This window comes from Tachypleus tridentatus, chromosome 9 (assembly GCF_004210375.1).
Source record: "Tachypleus tridentatus isolate NWPU-2018 chromosome 9, ASM421037v1, whole genome shotgun sequence".
NCBI lineage: Eukaryota > Metazoa > Arthropoda > Merostomata > Xiphosura > Limulidae > Tachypleus > Tachypleus tridentatus.
The window spans coordinates 167218940-167240702 of NC_134833.1; the positions used below are offsets into that span (position 1 = coordinate 167218940).

Genomic DNA, 21763 nt, shown 5'->3' on the forward strand with positions numbered 1-21763 from the left:
ACCATGGAGGTCAAATAGTTTGTCATTTGTTTTGAAAACGATTCTCTTGGAAGCACAGAAAGATCTGTCTGCACGCCCACTGTAGTTGTGGAACGATGTGCAGCAGCATATATCCGAGATGGAGTGGCAGACAGCAATTTCCGAGCCTCAGGATAACTAATGTTATAAGTCATTTTCAAATGCTGTACCTCATTTTCCTCCAACCATTTTGGGTAAAAACGAAAGTAGGAAGGGTGTGAACCATTGCAGTTGACACAATGTGGGTCCGTATGACACTCATAGGCATTGTGGTCCTTGCCACCACAACGAGCACATGTCAGGGCACCACAACAGAACATCTTTGAGTGGCCGAACCTCTGACACTGGAAACATCGGAAAGGGTTTAGAATGTACGGCCGTAGCCTGCAAGTTAGATAACCTGCCTTGATGGTGAGAGGTGCACGTGGTGATGTAAATGTCAAAACAAGGATATCTGTCGGCAGTGTAACTCCATCTTTGTGAGTGGAAATGCGCCTCACTGCAGAAACTCCTTGAGTGGAGAGACCAGCAAGAATCTTTGACTCAGGAACGTTCTTCAAATCCATCTCAGCAATAACTCCTCATGATGAATTCAAGGTAGCATAAGGGATAACCCCAATAGGTACATCCCCAATTGCCTTTGAATTCAAGAGGAGTTCACTGTGTTGGGATGTGGATGTTTCAACCAATATGTCTCCAGATCAAAACTTCTTTACTGACTTTGGAGAGCCAGCAAGTCCCTCTAGTCCCTTCTGAAAAAAAGGGGGACATTTGCCCTAAAGGTTTTTCTGAAAAAGAATATAATATAAGAAAATGAGGTATGTGTGTTACAGATGTTGAAGATTGCTGCTCAGAGTCTTCAAGACGTGGTCGTTTACCTATTGACTCTTTTTTCATTATTTTATTTAAATTTTTTGTTGGAGGATCCATAGGAAAAAGGAAAATTTCGGTACCCACTGACCCCACCCACCATGGTCATGCAATGTCATGCAAGGACATTGCAGCAACGCCAAGGTTTCATGAGCACTATACCCAAACACCAGCATCAGACACAATGTCCACAACACCCATTGAAAACTTCCAACACTGGTACTTGGTTGACTCTAGCCCAAGTGGACCAGCCGATTTAATCCAAGGGGGGCCACCCAAAGGCCGCCCGTCTACAGGAATTCAAGGCCAAAGTGGTGTGTTAGGGTTAGACCCCTCAACCACCAGGATCCTCTCCTCCCCTTCACGGGTCACCACGCATGGCAAACACGTGGGTGAATGTTTAGATCCCAGAGGAGGTAAACTGAAAGAACAGAACCTTCCCTGGGAGGTCCCCTCACCACGTACAGGAATCCACACCGAGGGGAGATAAAGTATTATTTTTGAAATTATTATTTTGAGAGTATAAAGATATAAATAATAGTACTATTAAAAAAGTAATATTTCACACTGAGAACTAGCTTCAAGTGCATGGAAGAAACGACTTACCTTGGCTTTCTCTAACACACTGAGTGACTGGATAGAGTCACAAGGAGGGTATTCCAGAGGTGCAGCTTTCTGCATGGCCTCTTGTATCACATTTGAAATTTGTGTCTTGAGATCATCACACTCTTTCCAGAGAACTAAGACTTGGTTGAAAAGTTTCTCCTTTCGAGCAAGTTCTGAAGAGAGTTTTTCCCAAAAAGTATCCAAAGATGTGAGTTTTGTCTGAATTTCAGAGAATTCTGAAGGGTTAATCTCAATTAGTGCACGGCCTTTCTCGAGGACAACGGTGTAGTCAGGTTTGTGAGATGTTAGGTCCTCTGTTAGTACCTAAGGATATAAAAATACAATGAGAAAAGTAGTTCAAGTATCCAAAACTTCAGACTTGTGAGTTAATATAAATTTCAACCACTATTCATTAAATCAATGCAACATATAATTACATAATTATAAAAAGAAATAAGAAATAACAGCATATTTTTCAGTTATGTTCATGCACCAAAAACAAACCCCCTGAATGTTTTGAACCTTGTGAGTCCTAAAGGACAATATTTATTCTATCTCAAGTCACCGACCGTTTTGTAATTTTCTTATTTCTTTATTTCAAGTAATTTTTTCAATGTAATAAATATTTTGTTAGTTATGTTAAAATAAGTTTCAAGTTTCCAGGAAGATTGTTCTATACACATACATCTATAAAATGAAATTTTTGTGAGATATTATTGAATATATTAGTTTTAGTATTCTACAAAAAATATTTCACTACATTAGGTTTCTGCCGTACTCAATACTATAGCATATTATCATTAGTAATAAAACAGTGTATTTCACACCTTAATATCATTCTGTAAAGCTACAATTCCTGACTGAGTGTTGCTCCTTGGTCTGATACTCTGAATTTTATCATCTGTGTCTTTAATCCACACCACCAATTTCTCCAATGTTTCACTGAAGTCCCGATGTTGTTCCTGCATGAGTGTAGTTTTCTCTCGTCTTTTCTTCAACATTTCTGTAACTTTACTATGTTGGTCTTTTAGTTCTGTTACAAGATTGTAAAGAGAGACAGAAGAGGTCATGCTAGATGAGTCTTTAAACAATGTCAATTGAGCTTTGGTTATAAGATCATCTAGCTCTGATGATTCATATTCTTTAGTTTCAAGCTGAGTTCTGATAACTTCAAGCTCTGATGCAATTGAAGTTATCTCTTCTTCAACAAGTTGGTGAGAGTCAAGCTTTTTCTCTAGGAGACTAAGGTGCTCTCTCAAGTCCTGCTGCCAGAGGTGAAAATTTTCTAACTTTTGAAGAAAATCAACTCGGATATCCAACAGGTCTTCTAACCACTGGTAGTCGTCAGACAGTGAACTGTACGCACTTTGGACTTGCTCAACCTCTTCAGGCAAACAGGTTTCATTAAGCTGCCTCACTGAGACATAAATATCATTGAAGGGTTCCTGCTTTCTACTGCTCTCCTCTTTCACAATCTGATACCAAAAGTAAGAATTATTAAACACTCAGTAAACGTCATTGTTAAAGAAGATAATGTTCTTATTACTACCTTAAATAAACTTAACACGTGTAAGTTATATTTTTAAAACAGATCTACACATAAATTCATTCACACACTCTCACATCAGTTGTACTTAGAACTGAGTCACAGTATGCTACATATTAAACCACCACAAACTCTCAGATTAAAACTACTTGGTATCTAAGTGGCTACACAGTTAGTCTGTAGGTTTACAATGCTAAAAATTGAACTTTGAAAACTAGCGTGTTATCCTTAAAGTCCAAAACCACTTGCAGTCACCTATATGATACCCATAGATAAAAATCAATAATGTTATGACTATTACTAATCAATAAACAATAATTCACTTTATTAACTGATGAACAATAATGATACCTTGTTTATAACAACTACATAAAGGTAATCCTATAATCCTTTATTATATATGATTAGCTGGACATACCCTTGTTTATAACAACTACATAAAGGTAATCCTATAATCCTTTATTATATATGATTAGCTGGACATACCCTTGTTTATAACAACTACATAAAGGTAATCCTATTTACTTACCCTTGCTTGTTTCAACATCTGATCCACATGACTAAAGAAAACTTCTTGTTGCTCATTTAAAATCAGTCGATTTTCATCGATCCACTCTTGAAAGGATTTAATTTTTCTTAACAGATCTTTCCGTTCTGTAATAACAGAAGTCACTTGTGCCTGTAACTGATGAACGTTGTCACTCAGGTTATTAATTCGGTGTCTTATATCAGATAAATGACCACGCAAAGCAGTTGTAGCCTTCTGAGAAATGTTCTGTGACAATTCTTCTACTTCTTTAAAAATTTCACTTAAGTTTTGCTGTTTTTGGAACACTTCTAGAGACAAGTGCTGTGAAAAATGAAAAAAAATCATATTTGAAAACAAAAGTCAGCTCTGTGTTAATCTACAGTTCTGTACAAAGTGTTAGGACAAAGTCAAAAATTAGATTTCTGGTTATTTTCAAAGAACAATGGAATCACAGTTAAAATATCAACAAACAGTTTGAGTACTCCCCTTTTCATTTAACACAGCAAACAGTCTTTCAGACATTTTTGCACGATGTTTAATCAAAGAGATTGTACTCCAAGTGTCTTCAATACACTCCCATAAAGTTTGTTTGGAAGTAGCTTTTGTTATGTTTTTTATCTATAAAATCTAAAATCTGTTGAGACTGGGGCTGTGTGGAGCCTACTAAATCATTAGCAGCTTCTTTTCCAGGTAAGTAATTTCAGCATAGGTTAGATGAGTGTTTGAGGTCATTATCTTTTTGGTACTAGAATCCCTTCTTTACCAATAATACACAAACAAATAGGAAAACCAAGATGGATGACACTTTTTGTCATTTGATACATGGTTATTTACCTCTTGCATAAGATCTGTAACAGTCTTCCTTCTCTCCTGAATGCTGTATAAACAAAGGTACTTAACATCAGTATCACTGAATTCAGTTGTTCTGTCTTTTCCTTTCCAATTTTCAAATTTACCTGTCTTACTTCAGGTACAAACATAATGGAATTCTAAAGAATGATGACTGTTCTCACTCTGGTTCATTTAGTTGTCAACAGGAATCAATGAATCATTACCAAATGTAAAAATTTACAATCAGTAATTACATAAAATGGAAAGAATGGCAAAATATTCTCTTGTCCTAACAGTTTTAAACAGTATCATACATCCAACAGCATCAACACCAAATGTTTGTTCTGTGCTAACACATCATACATCCAACAGTACCAATATCAAATGTTTGTTCTGTGCTAACATACCATACATCCAACAGTACCAACACCAAATGTTTGTTCTGTGCTAACATATCATACATCCAACAGCACCAACATCAAATGTTTGTTCTGTGCTGACACATCATACATCCAACAGCACCAATATCAAATGTTTCTTCTGTGCTAACATATCATACATCCATGTGTACTTCACAAGCATTAAGCAGAGGTTTGGTAATCACAAATTATTTTTTCTAGTACAACAGAAGTAATAATCAAACAAACCTTTAGCCAATTAGTGATCTTTAATTAAAAACCGATGTTCTCTTTAAATAGCCAATAAACATTAAAATCTTCTATATCTCACCTTTAGCTCTTCTTTTAGGCCTTCCAGTTTTTCTATGATCCCTGTGTTAGTTTCAAGTGGTTTTCTCACATGTTCTTCAGTTTCCACCACCCAACTAATCAGATCTTCTGTTTTGATACTTAAACTTTCCCATGAATGTAATGTTGATTCTAGTCTTTCAGCCCATGTCTTTACTGTATCAAGAACAGTTTGCCACTGATTTTGTAGGAAATCAAGCTCTGTTTGGACTGCTGTATCCATTTGGTCCTTTTGTGTTTGGACTGCTGCATCTGAAAGCTGGGCAATTTTCTCTAGACATTGTTCCTGGAATTGCTAATAAAAGAAATTCTATGGTTAAATACTGAACAGGTCTTTAGTAAACATATTTTATACAACTGATATGGAGAACAGTTGTTTAATATACACGACAGGAATATTTTCAGTTGTTTAATATACACGACAGGAATATTTTCAGTTGTTTAATATACACGACAGGAATATTTTCAGTTGTTTAATATACATGACAGGAATATTTTCAATCTCTTGATGAACCTCACACATATCAGAAACCAACATAAAATTCTAACAAAAACAACAAACCAGTCTAGATTAATTTTTAACTTTACTTGTACTTTAGAAAATGATAGAGAAGTTGACTAAGACAGGTTATAACTTAGGATGCTTATTGTAAGTAGCAAGAAGAGTTAGATTTCTGTACAGTAATAGAAAAGTAAGCCCAATGAATGCATCCTTTTTGTTAAAGCCCTCAAAATAAATCTGAAAAAATGCAGGGATGTAGCCAACCCAAAGTAAAGGATCCAGAACTGAAAGTTGAGACTGTTGTGGACAAAATGGAGAAAACCACAGTTAGTCATACAAAAAGATTCTAAAACGTGCACAGTTTAGGATTGAACACCAACTTTTGAAGCTGTTTAAGAATGGTAGGACTATAATCATTTATCTCTTTCTTCTTGAGGATGACAAAGACCCCAGAGTGGAATTGTGGATATGTTTCAAGGCACTCACAACTAGAAGAAAAGATATAGTTTCTTCTAGGTATCAATGATGTAAAGGATTTGATGGGGTGGAAAGAAAAAGGTATGGAAAGCTAATAAGAAAGAAACATTGTAAACCAAAGGTCTTCCAAAAATGTGCAGAGTGGGACAGCTGAAATCACACCAGACAGAAGCTTCCATAATTTATGATGGTCAGTCCTACAAAAGCAACATCAGAAATTAGTAAGAGGATGAGGATCAGGAAACAAGTGGTCTTGCAGGGTTCTCATAGGATCCTAAACCAAATAAAGTGATCAGGAAATAGGTGTCTTGCAGGGTTCTCATAGGATCCTAAACCAAATAAAGTGATCAGGAAATAGGTGTCTTGCAGGGTTCTCTCAGGATCCTTAAGCAAGTAAAGTGAGCAGATATGATTGCTGATAAGCTATCCCAGATAAAGTTTCCAATTTATAAGGAAATCTTTAAAACCTCATCACAAAAGAAATGTGCTATACTGAGATTCCTGTAAATAAAATCAAGGGAGGTAAACTCTACAACGAAAGACATCCCAGTGAAGCAAATCCCAAAAACAAAGATACCAAAGCAAGTGGGACACTTGAAAAGAAGAAATAAAATTCATAATGAAGAACAAGTAGTGAAGTATGGACAGCTATGGAAGAATCCAGCAAGATAAAGATGAGCAGATTAAACATGAAAGAAATAAGAGTTCTTACCACACACACACCAGAACATGATTTTCAAAGTTCAGAACTACAAAGCAGTTGATATTTGGTATGAAGTTGGATGAAATGATAAAACAATGAATACAAATATCAGGGAAGGTGAAAAAGACAACATTCAAAAGGAGAAGGAGGCTTGCATAGTAAAAGGAAGCCTAGATTCATCAAAAGCCACTGAAGAGATAACATCAAATATCTGTGTAATTACAGCAGAAGTTCAGGTTACCTGTTCCACATCTGGAGGGTAAGAGATGGCAGAAACAGCTGAAAAACTGTCAAAGATGAGGCCCTTCAGCTGATTAACAGAAGAAGGGGGTTAGAAATCCTGGATCCAAGATTAAAATAGAACCAACCACCTGATGCACAACAGAAGTAAAGTCACTGACTATCATAATGTCTCCATTTATCACTGTAACTATAATACATCTTCTGGAGCATCAGAAGGTGTCAAAAATGTGAATTTACTCGTTTTTCTGTTTGTTTATCTGGCATGTTAATAAAGGGTTGCTAACATAAGTTATAATGAAAACATACTTCTGATAGGTTCTTATCTCTCCCACAAGATTAGCTATTTTCAGTGCTGCCCCCTATATGCAAACTTTTTCTATATACATGTCACAAGTCTTCTACTCCTCCCTATTAGAAGTGAAATATTAAAACAGGTCTCTCATGCAAATCATCATGCATTACTCCTTAACCAACAAGATCATGACATGTTCACATGATGCATGTCACTCTCTCTACACTCCTCTACCACCAACAAGATCATGACATGTTCACATGATGCATGTCACTCTCTCTACACTCCTCTACCACCAACAAGATCATGACATGTTCACATGATGCATGTCACTCTCTCCACACTCCTCTACCACCAACAAGATCATGACATGTTCACATGATGCATGTCACTCTCTCCACACTCCTCTACCACCAACAAGATCATGACATGTTCACATGATGCATGTCACTCTCTCTACAGTCCTCTACCACCAACAAGATCATGACATGTTCACATGATGCATGTCACTCTCTACAGTCCTCTACTACCAACAAGATCATGACATGTTCACATGATGCATGTCACTCTCTCTACACTCCTCTACCACCAACAAGATCATGACATGTTCACATGATGCATGTCACTCTCTCACACTCCTCTACCACCAACAAGATCATGACATGTTCACATGATGCATGTCACTCTCTCCACACTCCTCTACCACCAACAAGATCATGACATGTTCACATGATGCATGTCACTCTCTCTAAACTCCTCTACCACCAACAAGATCATGACATGTTCACATGATGCATGTCACTCTCTCCACACTCCTCTACCACCAACAAGATCATAACATGTTCACATGATGCATGTCACTCTCTCTACACTCCTCTACCACCAACAAGATCATGACATGTTCACATGATGCATGTCACTCTCTCTACAGTCCTCTACCACCAACAAGATCATGACATGTTCACATGATGCATGTCACTCTCTCCACACTCCTCTACCACCAACAAGATCATGACATGTTCACATGATGCATTTCACTCTCTCTACAGTCCTCTACCACCAACAAGATCATGACATGTTCACATGATGCATGTCACTCTCTCCACACTCCTCTACCACCAACAAGATCATGACATGTTCACATGATGCATGTCACTCTCTCTACAGTCCTCTACCACCAACAAGATCATGACATGTTCACATGATGCATGTCACTCTCTCCACACTCCTCTACCACCAACAAGATCACGACATGTTCACATGATGCATGTCACTCTCTCTACAGTCCTCTACCACCAACAAGATCATGACATGTTCACATGATGCATGTCACTCTCTCCACACTCCTCTACCACCAACAAGATCATGACATGTTCACATGATGCATGTCACTCTCTCTACAGTCCTCTACCACCAACAAGATCATGACATGTTCACATGATGCATGTCACTCTCTCCACACTCCTCTACCACCAACAAGATCATAACATGTTCACATGATGCATGTCACTCTCTCTACACTCCTCTACCACCAACAAGATCATGACATGTTCACATGATGCATGTCACTCTCTACACTCCTCTACCACCAACAAGATCATGACATGTTCACATGATGCATGTCACTCTCTAAACTCCTCTACCACCAACAAGATCATGACATGTTCACATGATGCATGTCACTCTCTCTACACTCCTCTACCACCAACAAGATCATGACATGCTCACATGATGCATGTCACTCTCTCTACACTCCTCTACCACCAACAAGATCATGACATGTTCACATGATGCATGTCACTCTCTCTACACTCCTCTACCACCAACAAGATCATGACATGTTCACATGATGCATGTCACTCTCTCTACACTTTTCTACCAAATTATCACTTCAAAGTTTGGCACAAGATAACAGCACCAGAGAATGGGGAGAGGAAGGGTGGGAAGTGTGATACCCTTATATGTTGGTTAGTGCTGGAGACATCCCTTTTGATCAGCCACAAGACTCCCAGTAAGAATGTCTTTCTCAAAGTGCCAGAGACATCCCTTTTAATCAGCTACAAGACTCCCAGTAAGAATGTCTTTCTCAAAGCGCTGGAGACATCCATTTTGATCAGCCACAAGACTCCCAGTAAGAATGTCTTTCTCAAAGCGCTGGAGACATCCATTTTGATCAGCCACAAGACTCCCAGTAAGAATGTCTTTCTCAAAGCACTGGAGACATCCATTTTGATCAGCCACAAGACTCCCAGTAAGAATGTCTTTCTCAGAGAAAGAAGTGCCTGGAACAAGATAACTTGACTACCAGCTATAAGTTTTCCTGTGAGAATAAAAAGCCCAGGAAGGATGAAGAATAAGTTCAATGGCCCACTACAACAGCACTACCCAAGCTGCATAGCTGGTCATGGGATCTCAAGGAGGTGGGAAAAAAAACAGGATAAGGAGAGACAAGAGTGGGAAAGACATGGACAATAAATCCCTCTGACAGAACCTGAAGCACCAAGAACAGCAAAGAAGGAACACCAGTGATAAAGAAACCGAAACAACCAAACTCCCACCAGACCCAATCCCAAGGATAGTCACCAGTAATTGTACTGACAAGATTGTGAGGCAAGTGACAACAAGTACCCCAAATAGAAAGGATGTAAAAGGAAGGGGAAGTAGAAGGACAATAAATGATAATTGTAAGTAAATGAGGTTCTGACTGATACAAATGAGCTATGATATATGTAAGTGTGGATTGTTGTTGGACTGATGTCATCCTATACTCTGTAGTTTCAAGGACCACATCAAAATATAGCTCTTCAGAAATGAGGCCATATGTAAATCCCTAAGATATTTCGAGGGTAAATGGACCAAAGCCAATGTGGTATCATGTCTTATAGGGCTCCAACAACAAAGAAACCACGTATGCAATGCTAGAGCTGAAGACAGTATGTGGGCTAAAGTGGAGGAGAGAATGGGAAGGATATCTCCAGAAAATCACACAGGATCTCTGTGGAGAGCCTAAGATAGGATGTACATGGAAGAAAGATACCATAACAGATTGGTACGGGTAAGGTACAAATGAGAATAGTGAGTATGGGTAGCACTGACAGATAATTTGGGAACCATTCCACAAATAGACAATAAGTAAACTAACAACTGCTGGTATAAAATGGATAGTTAGCATGACAGTGGGAAAGTGGAAACTGATCTGAAGTTTAAATGGAGCATGGCATGCTAATCCTCTCATTTAACTGCAGTGATCAACATTGAACAAGAACATCAGAATGGGAAGCACAGACAAAATCTGAAGGAAAAAACAATAAAAATCCTCATAAACCTATTTTGGAGGAGTCTGAACAATGTCTGAGGACAAAAGTTGACCAACGTCCTATGCGACGTTTGACCTCTATGCACATAAAAGCAGATAAATCTGCTATCAGATCACCCACACCTGAGGACCAAGAAAAATTACTGGTGACTAATGTACCCTCTAAAGTGGTAACATTAAATTTGAAATTCACTGCATAGAGAAGTTCACTAGATTTGAGAGCATATAATAATATGATAAGAATTAACTGATATTAACAGACAAAAAAGATTGAAAAAAAACACATTAACTGAAAAAAACAATTTATGTAATATTAAACAAAGAAAAGACATCTAAACCCAAGACATCTAAACCCAAGCACTGCCAAACAAGAAGTAATAGCTCAGAAGAAAAGTATATAAAGTTTAACATGTGTCACGTGAGCACAAGGTGCTCCTGTCGTGAGTATATAAAGTTTAACATGTGTCACGTGAGCACAAGGTGCTCCTGTCGTGAGTATATAAAGTTTAACATGTGTCACGTGAGCACAAGATGCTCCTGTCGTGAGTATATAAAGTTTAACATGTGTCACGTGAGCACAAGATGCTCCTGTCGTGAGTATATAAAGTTTAACATGTGTCACGTGAGCACAAGGTGCTCCTGTCGTGAGTATATAAAGTTTAACATGTGTCACGTGAGCACAAGATGCTCCTGTCGTGAGTATATAAAGTTTAACATGTGTCACGTGAGCACAAGGTGCTCCTGTCGTGAGTATATAAAGTTTAACATGTGTCACGTGAGCACAAGGTGCTCCTGTCGTGAGTATATAAAGTTTAACATGTGTCACGTGAGCACAAGGTGCTCCTGTCGTGAGTATATAAAGTTTAACATGTGTCACGTGAGCACAAGGTGCTCCTGTCGTGAGTATATAAAGTTTAACATGTGTCACGTGAGCACAAGGTGCTCCTGTCGTGAGTATATAAAGTTTAACATGTGTCACGTGAGCACGACATGCTCCTGTTGTGAGTATATAAAGTTTAACATGTGTCACGTGAGCACGACATGCTCCTGTCGTGAGTATATAAAGTTTAACATGTGTCACGTGAGCACAAGGTGCTCCTGTCGTGAGTATATAAAGTTTAACATGTGTCACGTGAGCACAAGGTGCTCCTGTCGTGAGTATATACAGATTCACATGTGTCACGTGAGCACAAGGTGCTCCTGTCGTGAGTATATATAGATTCACGTGTGTCACGTGAGCACGAGATGCTCCTGTCGTAAGTATATAAAGATTCACGTGAGTCACGTGAGCACAACATGCTCCTGTCGTGAGTATATAAAGATTCACGTGTGTCACGTGAGCACGACATGCTCCTGTCCTGAGTATATATAGATTCACGTGTGTCACGTGGGCACGAGTTGCTCCTGTCCTGAGTATATAAAGTTTAACATGTGTCACGTGAGCACAAGGTGCTCCTGTTGTGAGTATATATAGATTCACGTGTGTCACGTGAGCACGAGTTGCTCCTGTTGTGAGTATATAAAGATTCACGTGAGTCACGTGAGCACAACATGCTCCTGTCGTGAGTATATATAGATTCACGTCTCACGTGAGTACAAGATGCTCCTGTCGTGAGTATATATAGATTCACGTGTGTCACGTGAGCACGAAGTTGCTCCTTTCATAGTACATAAAGATTCACATGTGTCACGTGAGCACGACATGCTCCTGTTGTGAGTATATAAAGATTCACGGAGCACCAGATGCTCCTGTTGTGAGTATATAAAGATTCCGCGGTGTCACGTGAGCACCAGATGCTCCTGTTGTGAGTATATAAAGATTCACGCGGTGTCACGCGAGCACGACATGCTCCTGTTGTGAGTATATAAAGATTCACGTGTGTCACGCGGAGCAACGACATGCTCCTGTTGTGAGTATATAAAGATTCACGTGTGTCACGTGAGCACGACATGCTCCTGTTGTGAGTATATAAAGATTCACGTGTGTCACGTGAGCACGACATGCTCCTGTTGTGAGTATATAAAGATTCACGTGTGTCACGTGAGCACGACATGCTCCTGTTGTGAGTATATAAAGATTCACGTGTGTCACGTGAGCTTGACATGCTCCTGTTGTGAGTATATAAAGATTCACGTGTGTCACGTGAGCACGACATGCTCCTGTTGTGAGTATATAAAGATTCATGTGTCACGTGAGCATGGCATGCTCCTGTTGTTAAGGGAGCGACCAATGATTTGAGAGACACCTTGGAATCTTTCATTTCCAATAGGGAGGAACAGAAGGCTTGTTGCATGCATATAGAAGGCAGCACTGAACAAGAATAGCTAATCTTGTATAAGAAGGTAAGTACCATCTTGGAATGACAAACTTTAACTTTTGAATAGTAATAGGAACATTCCTATCAGAGAAACTAAATTACCAAATCTGGAACAGGTGTTCCAAATTACATAATTTGATTAAAAGAAGAAAATTAATGGAAAAAGTAGTAAATTGATTCAGAACCTCTAACATAACTGTTTAAAATTATTTCTTGAAACCAAAACAATAAAGAGAGAAAAAGACACCATACTGTTTCAAAATGTTCACAAAGCTACATGAGTACTCTATGTACTAGCCATCCCTAATTTTGCAGTGGAGTAGTAGTAGGAAGGCAGTTAGTTACCACTATTCACTGCCAACTCTTGGGCTACTCTTTCACTAATGAATAATGGAATTAACCATCACATTATAATGCCTCCACAGCTGAAATCTCTTTTAGTGGGATGAGAATTCTAACTCATGACCCTAATATTGCAAATGAAATGCACTAACTGCCTGGCCAGACTAAAAGTTTAAAAGATTAAATACAAAAACCTCCAATTAGTAATGAATAAAAACACACCTGAAGTCCAGCATTATAAAGAAAAAAATGAGCCCCTGACATACACAATTTACTAAAGGGAGCTACTGTGCATGGAAGGTTTGTTCCCCCAAATGGAAGAAAGTACATATTTCTATGTCTAAGATTGAAGATTTTACTCAAAACATAGTGCATGTCTAAAAGTCTGCAGTAGTGTGATTTAATAGACCTCAATTATGTCAAGTAAAGAGTAGCATTTCTCAAACACAAATCAGACGGTAACTTTAAGTCACAACATTAACCAAGATATCCTATTAAATAAAATATAAATTATGCTACATTTTGGTTAAAAGATATTATAAAAGAGAAGGAAACACATACTTTGATTTGATATGCAATCATCAATAACTTCAAACTGGTTATATATTTTTTATCCAGCTTAAGTGAACTTAGCAAGGTTTTCTTTATTCATGCTACCTTGAGAAAACCTACAATCAATAAAGAATATTTTAATACCTCTGTATTCAGCTTCTTCGCACGAGTATCCTCAAGAGAAACTGGTCTAACAAAGCCCTCACTAATTTTAGTTTCAGCCAGTTTAATTTCTTCATTTTCTTTGCTGATAAATCTTTTATATTCTTCTGCAGCTTCCAAATTTTTTGAAAGATTTTCTAGGGTAGCCTTGGCTTTTCCTTCCAGCTTCTGTAACTTTTGTCTTAAGTCTGCTAGCTGACCATTTAACTCCTTGACGTTTTCACTGTCAGGTTGTTCTTTTGCAAGTTCTTGGCTTTCTCTCTCTAAGTTTGTCAGAACTTCTGTCTGTTGAGTGATCTCAGATAAAATTTGCTAAAAAAACAAAAATTAAATGTTTTTAGGTTTATGATACTAGCTTAATGACCAAAAGATGCTGCACTTTAGGAAACTGTTCTGACTACTCAAACTGTTCTGACTACTCAAAGATCAAAACACAACAGAAATTTGTATTTCAAGGTTTTCATACCTCTAGGAAGAAAACATTCGATTTGTAAAATTTGAAAGGTGAGATATTTCTCACTTTGTCGTACAGTTATTAAATAAATCTGTAATTTCTAATGTTCTAACAAGCATGTTAGAGGGTTGATTAAACTTCAAGAAATATTATTAATAACATTTATTAACTTCTTTTCTTATCTTCTCTTACTTCTGCATGCTTTGTCCTGTCTGCCAATGGAAGACCCTCAAATGAAATCTGATCTAAGATGTTTTGAGCTAGTTCGATCCAACTGGAGATTTCTTCAAGTTTAGCTGTGAAGGTGATCCACTTTTGTGTTGTCTCTTCAAGGTAAACAACTTTCTCTGTCATGGTCTGCAAGATAACACGAATCTGTTTCTCAATCTCCACAACTTCTTTCTCAAACAGAGGTTGTTTTTCCCTTGTGACATGTTGGACAAGGTCTTCACCCAAGGACCGTAACCTTTCTAACATGGCCTCTGTAGCTTCTCGTAGCTCAATGCTCATTTTCTACCAGAAAAATATGTATTACTAATCAAACTCTATTCTAAGTAAATTACACGTTTTATTCAAGTACATACTTATATTTGTATTACTAATCAAACTCTATTCTAAGTAAATTATATGTTTTATTCAAGTACATACTTATATTTGTATTACTAATCAAACTCTATTCTAAGTAAATTATATGTTTTATTCAAGTACATACTTATATTTGTATTACTAATCAAACTCTATTCTAAGTAAATTATATGTTTTATTCAAGTACATACTTATATTTGTATTACTAATCAAACTCTATTCTAAATAAATTATATGTTTTATTCAAGTACATATTTATATTTGTATTACTAATCAAACTCTAATCTGAATAAATTATATGTTTTATTCAAGTACATACTTATATTTGTATTACTAATCAAACTCTATTCTAAATAAATTATATGTTTTATTCAAGTACATACTTATATTTGTATTACTAATCAAACTCTAATCTGAATAAATTATATGTTTTATTCAAGTACATACTTATATTTGTATTACTAATCAAACTCTATTCTAAATAAATTATATGTTTTATTCAAGTACATACTTATATTTGTATTACTAATCAAACTCTAATCTGAATAAATTATATGTTTTATTCAAGTACATATTTATATTTGTATTACTAATCAAACTCTATTCTAAGTAAATTACACGTTTTATTCAAGTACATACTTATATTTGTATTACTAATCAAACTCTATTCTAAGTTTGATTAGTAATACAAACTCTATTCTAAGTAAATTACATGTTTTATTCAAGTACATACTTATATTTGTATTACTAATCAAACTCTATTCTAAGTAAATTATATGTTTTATTCAAGTACATACTTATATTTGTATTACTAATCAAACTCTATTCTAAGTAAATTATATGTTTTATTCAAGTACATACTTATATTTGTATTACTAATCAAACTCTATTCTAAGTAAATTATATGTTTTATTCAAGTACATACTTATATTTGTATTACTAATCAAACTCTATTCTAAATAAATTATATGTTTTATTCAAGTACATACTTATATTTGTATTACTAATCAAACTCTATTCTAAATAAATTATATGTTTTATTCAAGTACATACTTATATCTGTATTACTAATCAAACTCTATTCTAAATAAATTATATGTTTTATTCAAGTACATACTTATATCTGTATTACTAATCAAACTCTATTCTAAGTAAATTACATGTTTTATTCAAGTACATACTTATATCTGTATTACTAATCAAACTCTATTCTAAGTAAATTATTATATGTTTTATTCAAGTACATACTTATATTTGTATTACTAATCAAACTCTATTCTAAATAAATTATATGTTTTATTCAAGTACATACTTATATCTGTATTACTAATCAAACTCTATTCTAAGTAAATTATATGTTTTATTCAAGTACATACTTATATTTGTATTACTAATCAAACTCTATTCTAAGTAAATTATTATATGTTTTATTCAAGTACATACTTATATTTGTATTACTAATCAAACTCTATTCTAAATAAATTATATGTTTTATTCAAGTACATACTTATATTTGTATTACTAATCAAACTCTAATCTGAATAAATTATATGTTTTATTCAAGTACATACTTATATTTGTATTACTAATCAAACTCTATTCTAAATAAATTATATGTTTTATTCAAGTACATACTTATATTTGTATTACTAATTAAACTCTAATCTGAATAAATTATATGTTTTATTCAAGTACATATTTATATTTGTATTACTAATCAAACTCTATTCTAAGTAAATTACACGTTTTATTCAAGTACATACTTATATTTGTATTACTAATCAAACTCTATTCTAAGTTTGATTAGTAATACAAACTCTATTCTAAGTAAATTACATGTTTTATTCAAGTACATACTTATATTTGTATTACTAATCAAACTCTATTCTAAGTAAATTATATGTTTTATTCAAGTACATACTTATATTTGTATTACTAATCAAACTCTATTCTAAGTAAATTATATGTTTTATTCAAGTACATACTTATATTTGTATTACTAATCAAACTCTATTCTAAGTAAATTATATGTTTTATTCAAGTACATACTTATATTTGTATTACTAATCAAACTCTATTCTAAATAAATTATATGTTTTATTCAAGTACATACTTATATTTGTATTACTAATCAAACTCTATTCTAAATAAATTATATGTTTTATTCAAGTACATACTTATATCTGTATTACTAATCAAACTCTATTCTAAATAAATTATATGTTTTATTCAAGTACATACTTATATCTGTATTACTAATCAAACTCTATTCTAAGTAAATTACATGTTTTATTCAAGTACATACTTATATCTGTATTACTAATCAAACTCTATTCTAAATAAATTATATGTTTTATTCAAGTACATACTTATATTTGTATTACTAATCAAACTCTATTCTAAATAAATTATATGTTTTATTCAAGTACATACTTATATCTGTATTACTAATCAAACTCTATTCTAAGTAAATTATATGTTTTATTCAAGTACATACTTATATTTGTATTACTAATCAAACTCTATTCTAAGTAAATTATTATATGTTTTATTCAAGTACATACTTATATTTGTATTACTAATCAAACTCTATTCTAAATAAATTATATGTTTTATTCAAGTACATACTAATATTTCTAAATTCAGTATTTAAATATCTCCCTCCTTACCTTAATACATTTGTATTAGTATCTTCAGTATTTAAGAATCCCTCTCAATTACTGTTATTTTTAGTTATCAAAACCCAACTTACTTTTCTAAATATGTCTCTTCTTTATTTTTATAATTTTTTAAATTTATTAAATAAGTAAACACTTATCTTTCAATGTTATTATATTTAGTATTATCATACCTCTTCTGTTTTTATACACTAGTATACTAGGTATTAATACATCACTCTCACCTTTACAAACTGTTAGCTTTAACAGTTTAATAAATACCTGTCTTTCTCTATTAGTATCTTCATAACTTAAGTATCCCCTTACTTTCACAAACTGTTATAATTAATAATTATATTCATATTCTCCTTCTTTATTAGTATCTTTGGTACTTACGTATCCCCTCATCTTCATAAGTTGTTATATTTGATACGCAAGTACCTGTTTATATTTCTGAATTAACACAGTAGTAGATTCCTTACTTATTTTACTACGTTAGTGTGTTTAACATAAGTACCTGTTTATATTTCTAAATTAACACAGTAGTAGATTCCTTACTTATTTTACTAATGTTAGTGTGTTTAACATAAGTACCTGTTTATATTTCTAAATTAACACAGTAGTAGATTCCTTACTTATTTTACTACGTTAGTGTGTTTAACATAACTACCTGTTTATATTTCTAAATTAACACAGTAGTAGATTCCTTACTTATTTTACTACGTTAGTGTGTTTAACATAAGTACCTGTTTATATTTCTAAATTAACACAGTAGTAGATTCCTTACTTATTTTACTACATTAGTGTGTTTAACATAAGTACCTGTTTATATTTCTAAATTAACACAGTAGTAGATTCCTTACTTATTTTACTACGTTAGTGTGTTTAACATAAGTACCTGTTTATATTTCTGAATTAACACAGTAGTAGATTCCTTACTTATTTTACTACGTTAGTGTGTTTAACATAAGTACCTGTTTATATTTCTGAATTAACACAGTAGTAGATTCCTTACTTATTTTACTACGTTAGTGTGTTTAACATAAGTACCTGTTTATATTTCTAAATTAACACAGTAGTAGATTCCTTACTTATTTGTCTACTTTAGTGTGTTTAACATAAGTACCTGTTTATATTTCTAAATTAACACAGTAGTAGATTCCTTACTTATTTTACTACGTTAGTGTGTTTAACATAAGTACCTGTTTATATTTCTAAATTAACACAGTAGTAGATTCCTTACTTATTTTACTACGTTAGTGTGTTTAACATAAGTACCTGTTTATATTTCTAAATTAACACAGTAGTAAATTCCTTACTTATTTTTCTACATTAGTGTGTTTAACATAAGTACCTGTTTATATTTCTAAATTAACACAGTAGTAGATTCCTTACTTATTTTTCTACATTAGTGTGTTTAACATAAGTACCTGTTTTTCTACTACATCCTTAGTACTGAGATCAGTATTAAAATACAGGGTGTTCAAAAAGTCACTGTGCAGTTTTGTAATCATATTTTATTATATTTCAGATTTTGATCCCAATATGGTTTTAACAACTGAAGAAGGTGGTAGATACACAGATGTGGTACAACAGCAATTTGCTGAAAAATTCCCAGATACACCTGTTCCACATCACAATGCAGTTCATAACCTTGTTGATAAGTTTCGGGAAACAGGATCAGTGAATGATGCCAAACGCTGTGGAAGGTCAGCAAAGTTATCTGAGGAGAAACTGTTGGATATTTCTGACAGTGTGATGCAGAGTCCATCAAAATCATTACAAGAGTTAGCTCAGCAGCATGATATTGGTCTTGGAACTGCTCATAAAGCCATCAGAAAGAAATTAAAGCTCTTCCCATGCAAAATAATGGTGGTACAAGAACTGGAAGCAACTGATAATGAAAAACGAATACACTATTGCAGATGATTTAACCAATTTATTGAGAGAATACAGCTGATCTGTTGGATGTGACATTTTTCACTGACGAAGCATGGTTCCATCTCTCAGGTCACGTTAATTCACAAAATTCAAGATTGTGGTCATCCAATAATCCTCACAGTTTGCTCGAAACACCCCTACATGATTTCAAAGTTGGTGTGTGGGTTGTGATTTCCAGACGTCAAATTGTTGGCCCTATTTTCTTTATGAGCACAATAAACAGCGAGCGCTATTGTTCGGAAATTCTTCACACCTTCCTTGGTCAGATGACAAGTGATGAAATCAATTACTCATGGTTTCAACAGGATGATGCTACTGCCCACACATCTCACATATCTATGCGGTTATTAAAGGAATGTTTTGGAGACCGCATTATTTCCAAAGACGCGGTGGCCCCACGCCACCAGATCTTAACCCACCAGACTTTTATCTATGGGGAGCAGTAAAATCTGCAGTGTATCGAGATCATCTGTGCACGCTGGACGACTTGAAAGCAGTGATAACAGCATTCATTCAGTTTATTTCAAGCCAGCAACTGATAGCGATGTTTAGAAACAAAATAAGAAGGATCCAGGCCTGTACTGATGCCAACGTGGGACACTTTCAACATTGTTTATAATTGTCATTCATATTTACCTCCTGTATTCTGTATTGAAACATGTCTGTTAATAAATATATAAGTGCACAGTTACTTTCCAAACACCCTGTATTACTGAAGCTGGTATTAAACAGACTTTACACTATTCTTTATAAGCTGGTATTAAACTGACTTTAAGCACCTGTTTCACTTTCAGATCCTCTTCAAGGGTTCGTGGATATGCTGGAATCGTCATCCTTCTCAAATCTTCCTGTGCTTGATTTAGTAGTCTGAAAATTTCTGACTTCTGTTCATTATAATCTGTCCACATTTTTTGTGCTTTCTATAAAAAAAGATATAAGTACTTTTCATTAGAATATAACTTATTTCTTAAACATTTTTTAAATTATCAATCTGAGTTTCATCTATCACTTTTCATCTTTTATTTGTTAACCTTAATAATTACACTTATTATTTGATAATAATCTCATTCTAATTCATCCTAAATACGTTTCGTGTTTACAATATTAAAAGAAATAAATAAGTGGCAATATTTTGAAACATTTGGAAAGATAGCTAGTTGTCACTGATTTGCTGAAGAAAACATCCAAAAGAAACTATTCTCATCTTGTGATGAAACAGTGTTTATTTTACTCATCTTCTCAAGTGTCACATCTTTAATTTTCTAATTAAATAACCACTTTGATATTCTGTCTCATTACTTCTTTCAGAACAATTTCATTCTTCTATTTTTTAATACTGATTTTATTCCTGCATAAGCAAGTGTTGAAATACAAGTTAACCATATTGTGTCCAACTTAACATGCTTGTTTTAATGATGAAACCTGCATCTCCTAATACTACTGCTACTGTAAAAATTGCATAAGATTTTCAATATTTCAATTTGTTTCCTTAGAGACCTTTTAATTTTGTCCAATTTAGTAACTCTTGATACTTATCAAAAGTCCATTAACACCAGAGTTCATTATGTTCTCATATTTCTGAAAACTCTCTCACCCCAGAGTACATTATCTGATTTTTATGTTCCTGAGAATCTCTTAGCACTAGAGTACATTATCTGATTATGATATTCCTGGGAATCTCTTAGCCCCAGAGTACATTATCTGATTATGATGTTCCTGGGAATCTCTTAGCACTAGAGTACATTATCTGATTATGATATTCCTGGGAATCTCTTAGCCCCAGAGTACATTATCTGATTATGATATTCCTGGGAATCTCTTAGCCCCAGAGTACATTATCTGATTATGATATTCCTGGGAATCTCTTAGCCCCAGAGTACATTATCTGATTATGATATTCCTGGGAATCTCTTAGCCCCAGAGTACATTATCTGATTTTGATGTTCCTGGGAATCTCTTAGCACTAGAGTACATTATCTGATTTTGATGTTTTTGGAAATCTCTTAGCACTGGAGTACATTATCTGATTTTGATGTTTCTGGGAATCTCTTGGCACTATAGTACATTATCTGA

General features: G+C 34.5%; 1 protein-coding gene across 1 annotated transcript in view; it reads right to left on the minus strand.

Moving 5' to 3' along the window:
• LOC143227571 (muscle-specific protein 300 kDa-like) overlaps positions 1-21763 on the minus strand; it is a 314242-nt gene that overhangs the window by 248163 nt on the left and 44316 nt on the right. Inside the window, 7 exon segments of the mRNA XM_076459000.1 lie at positions 1495-1818; positions 2322-2969; positions 3570-3890; positions 5130-5441; positions 14036-14365; positions 14700-15020; positions 20470-20610. Coding sequence (XP_076315115.1) covers positions 1495-1818; positions 2322-2969; positions 3570-3890; positions 5130-5441; positions 14036-14365; positions 14700-15020; positions 20470-20610 — 2397 coding nt within the window.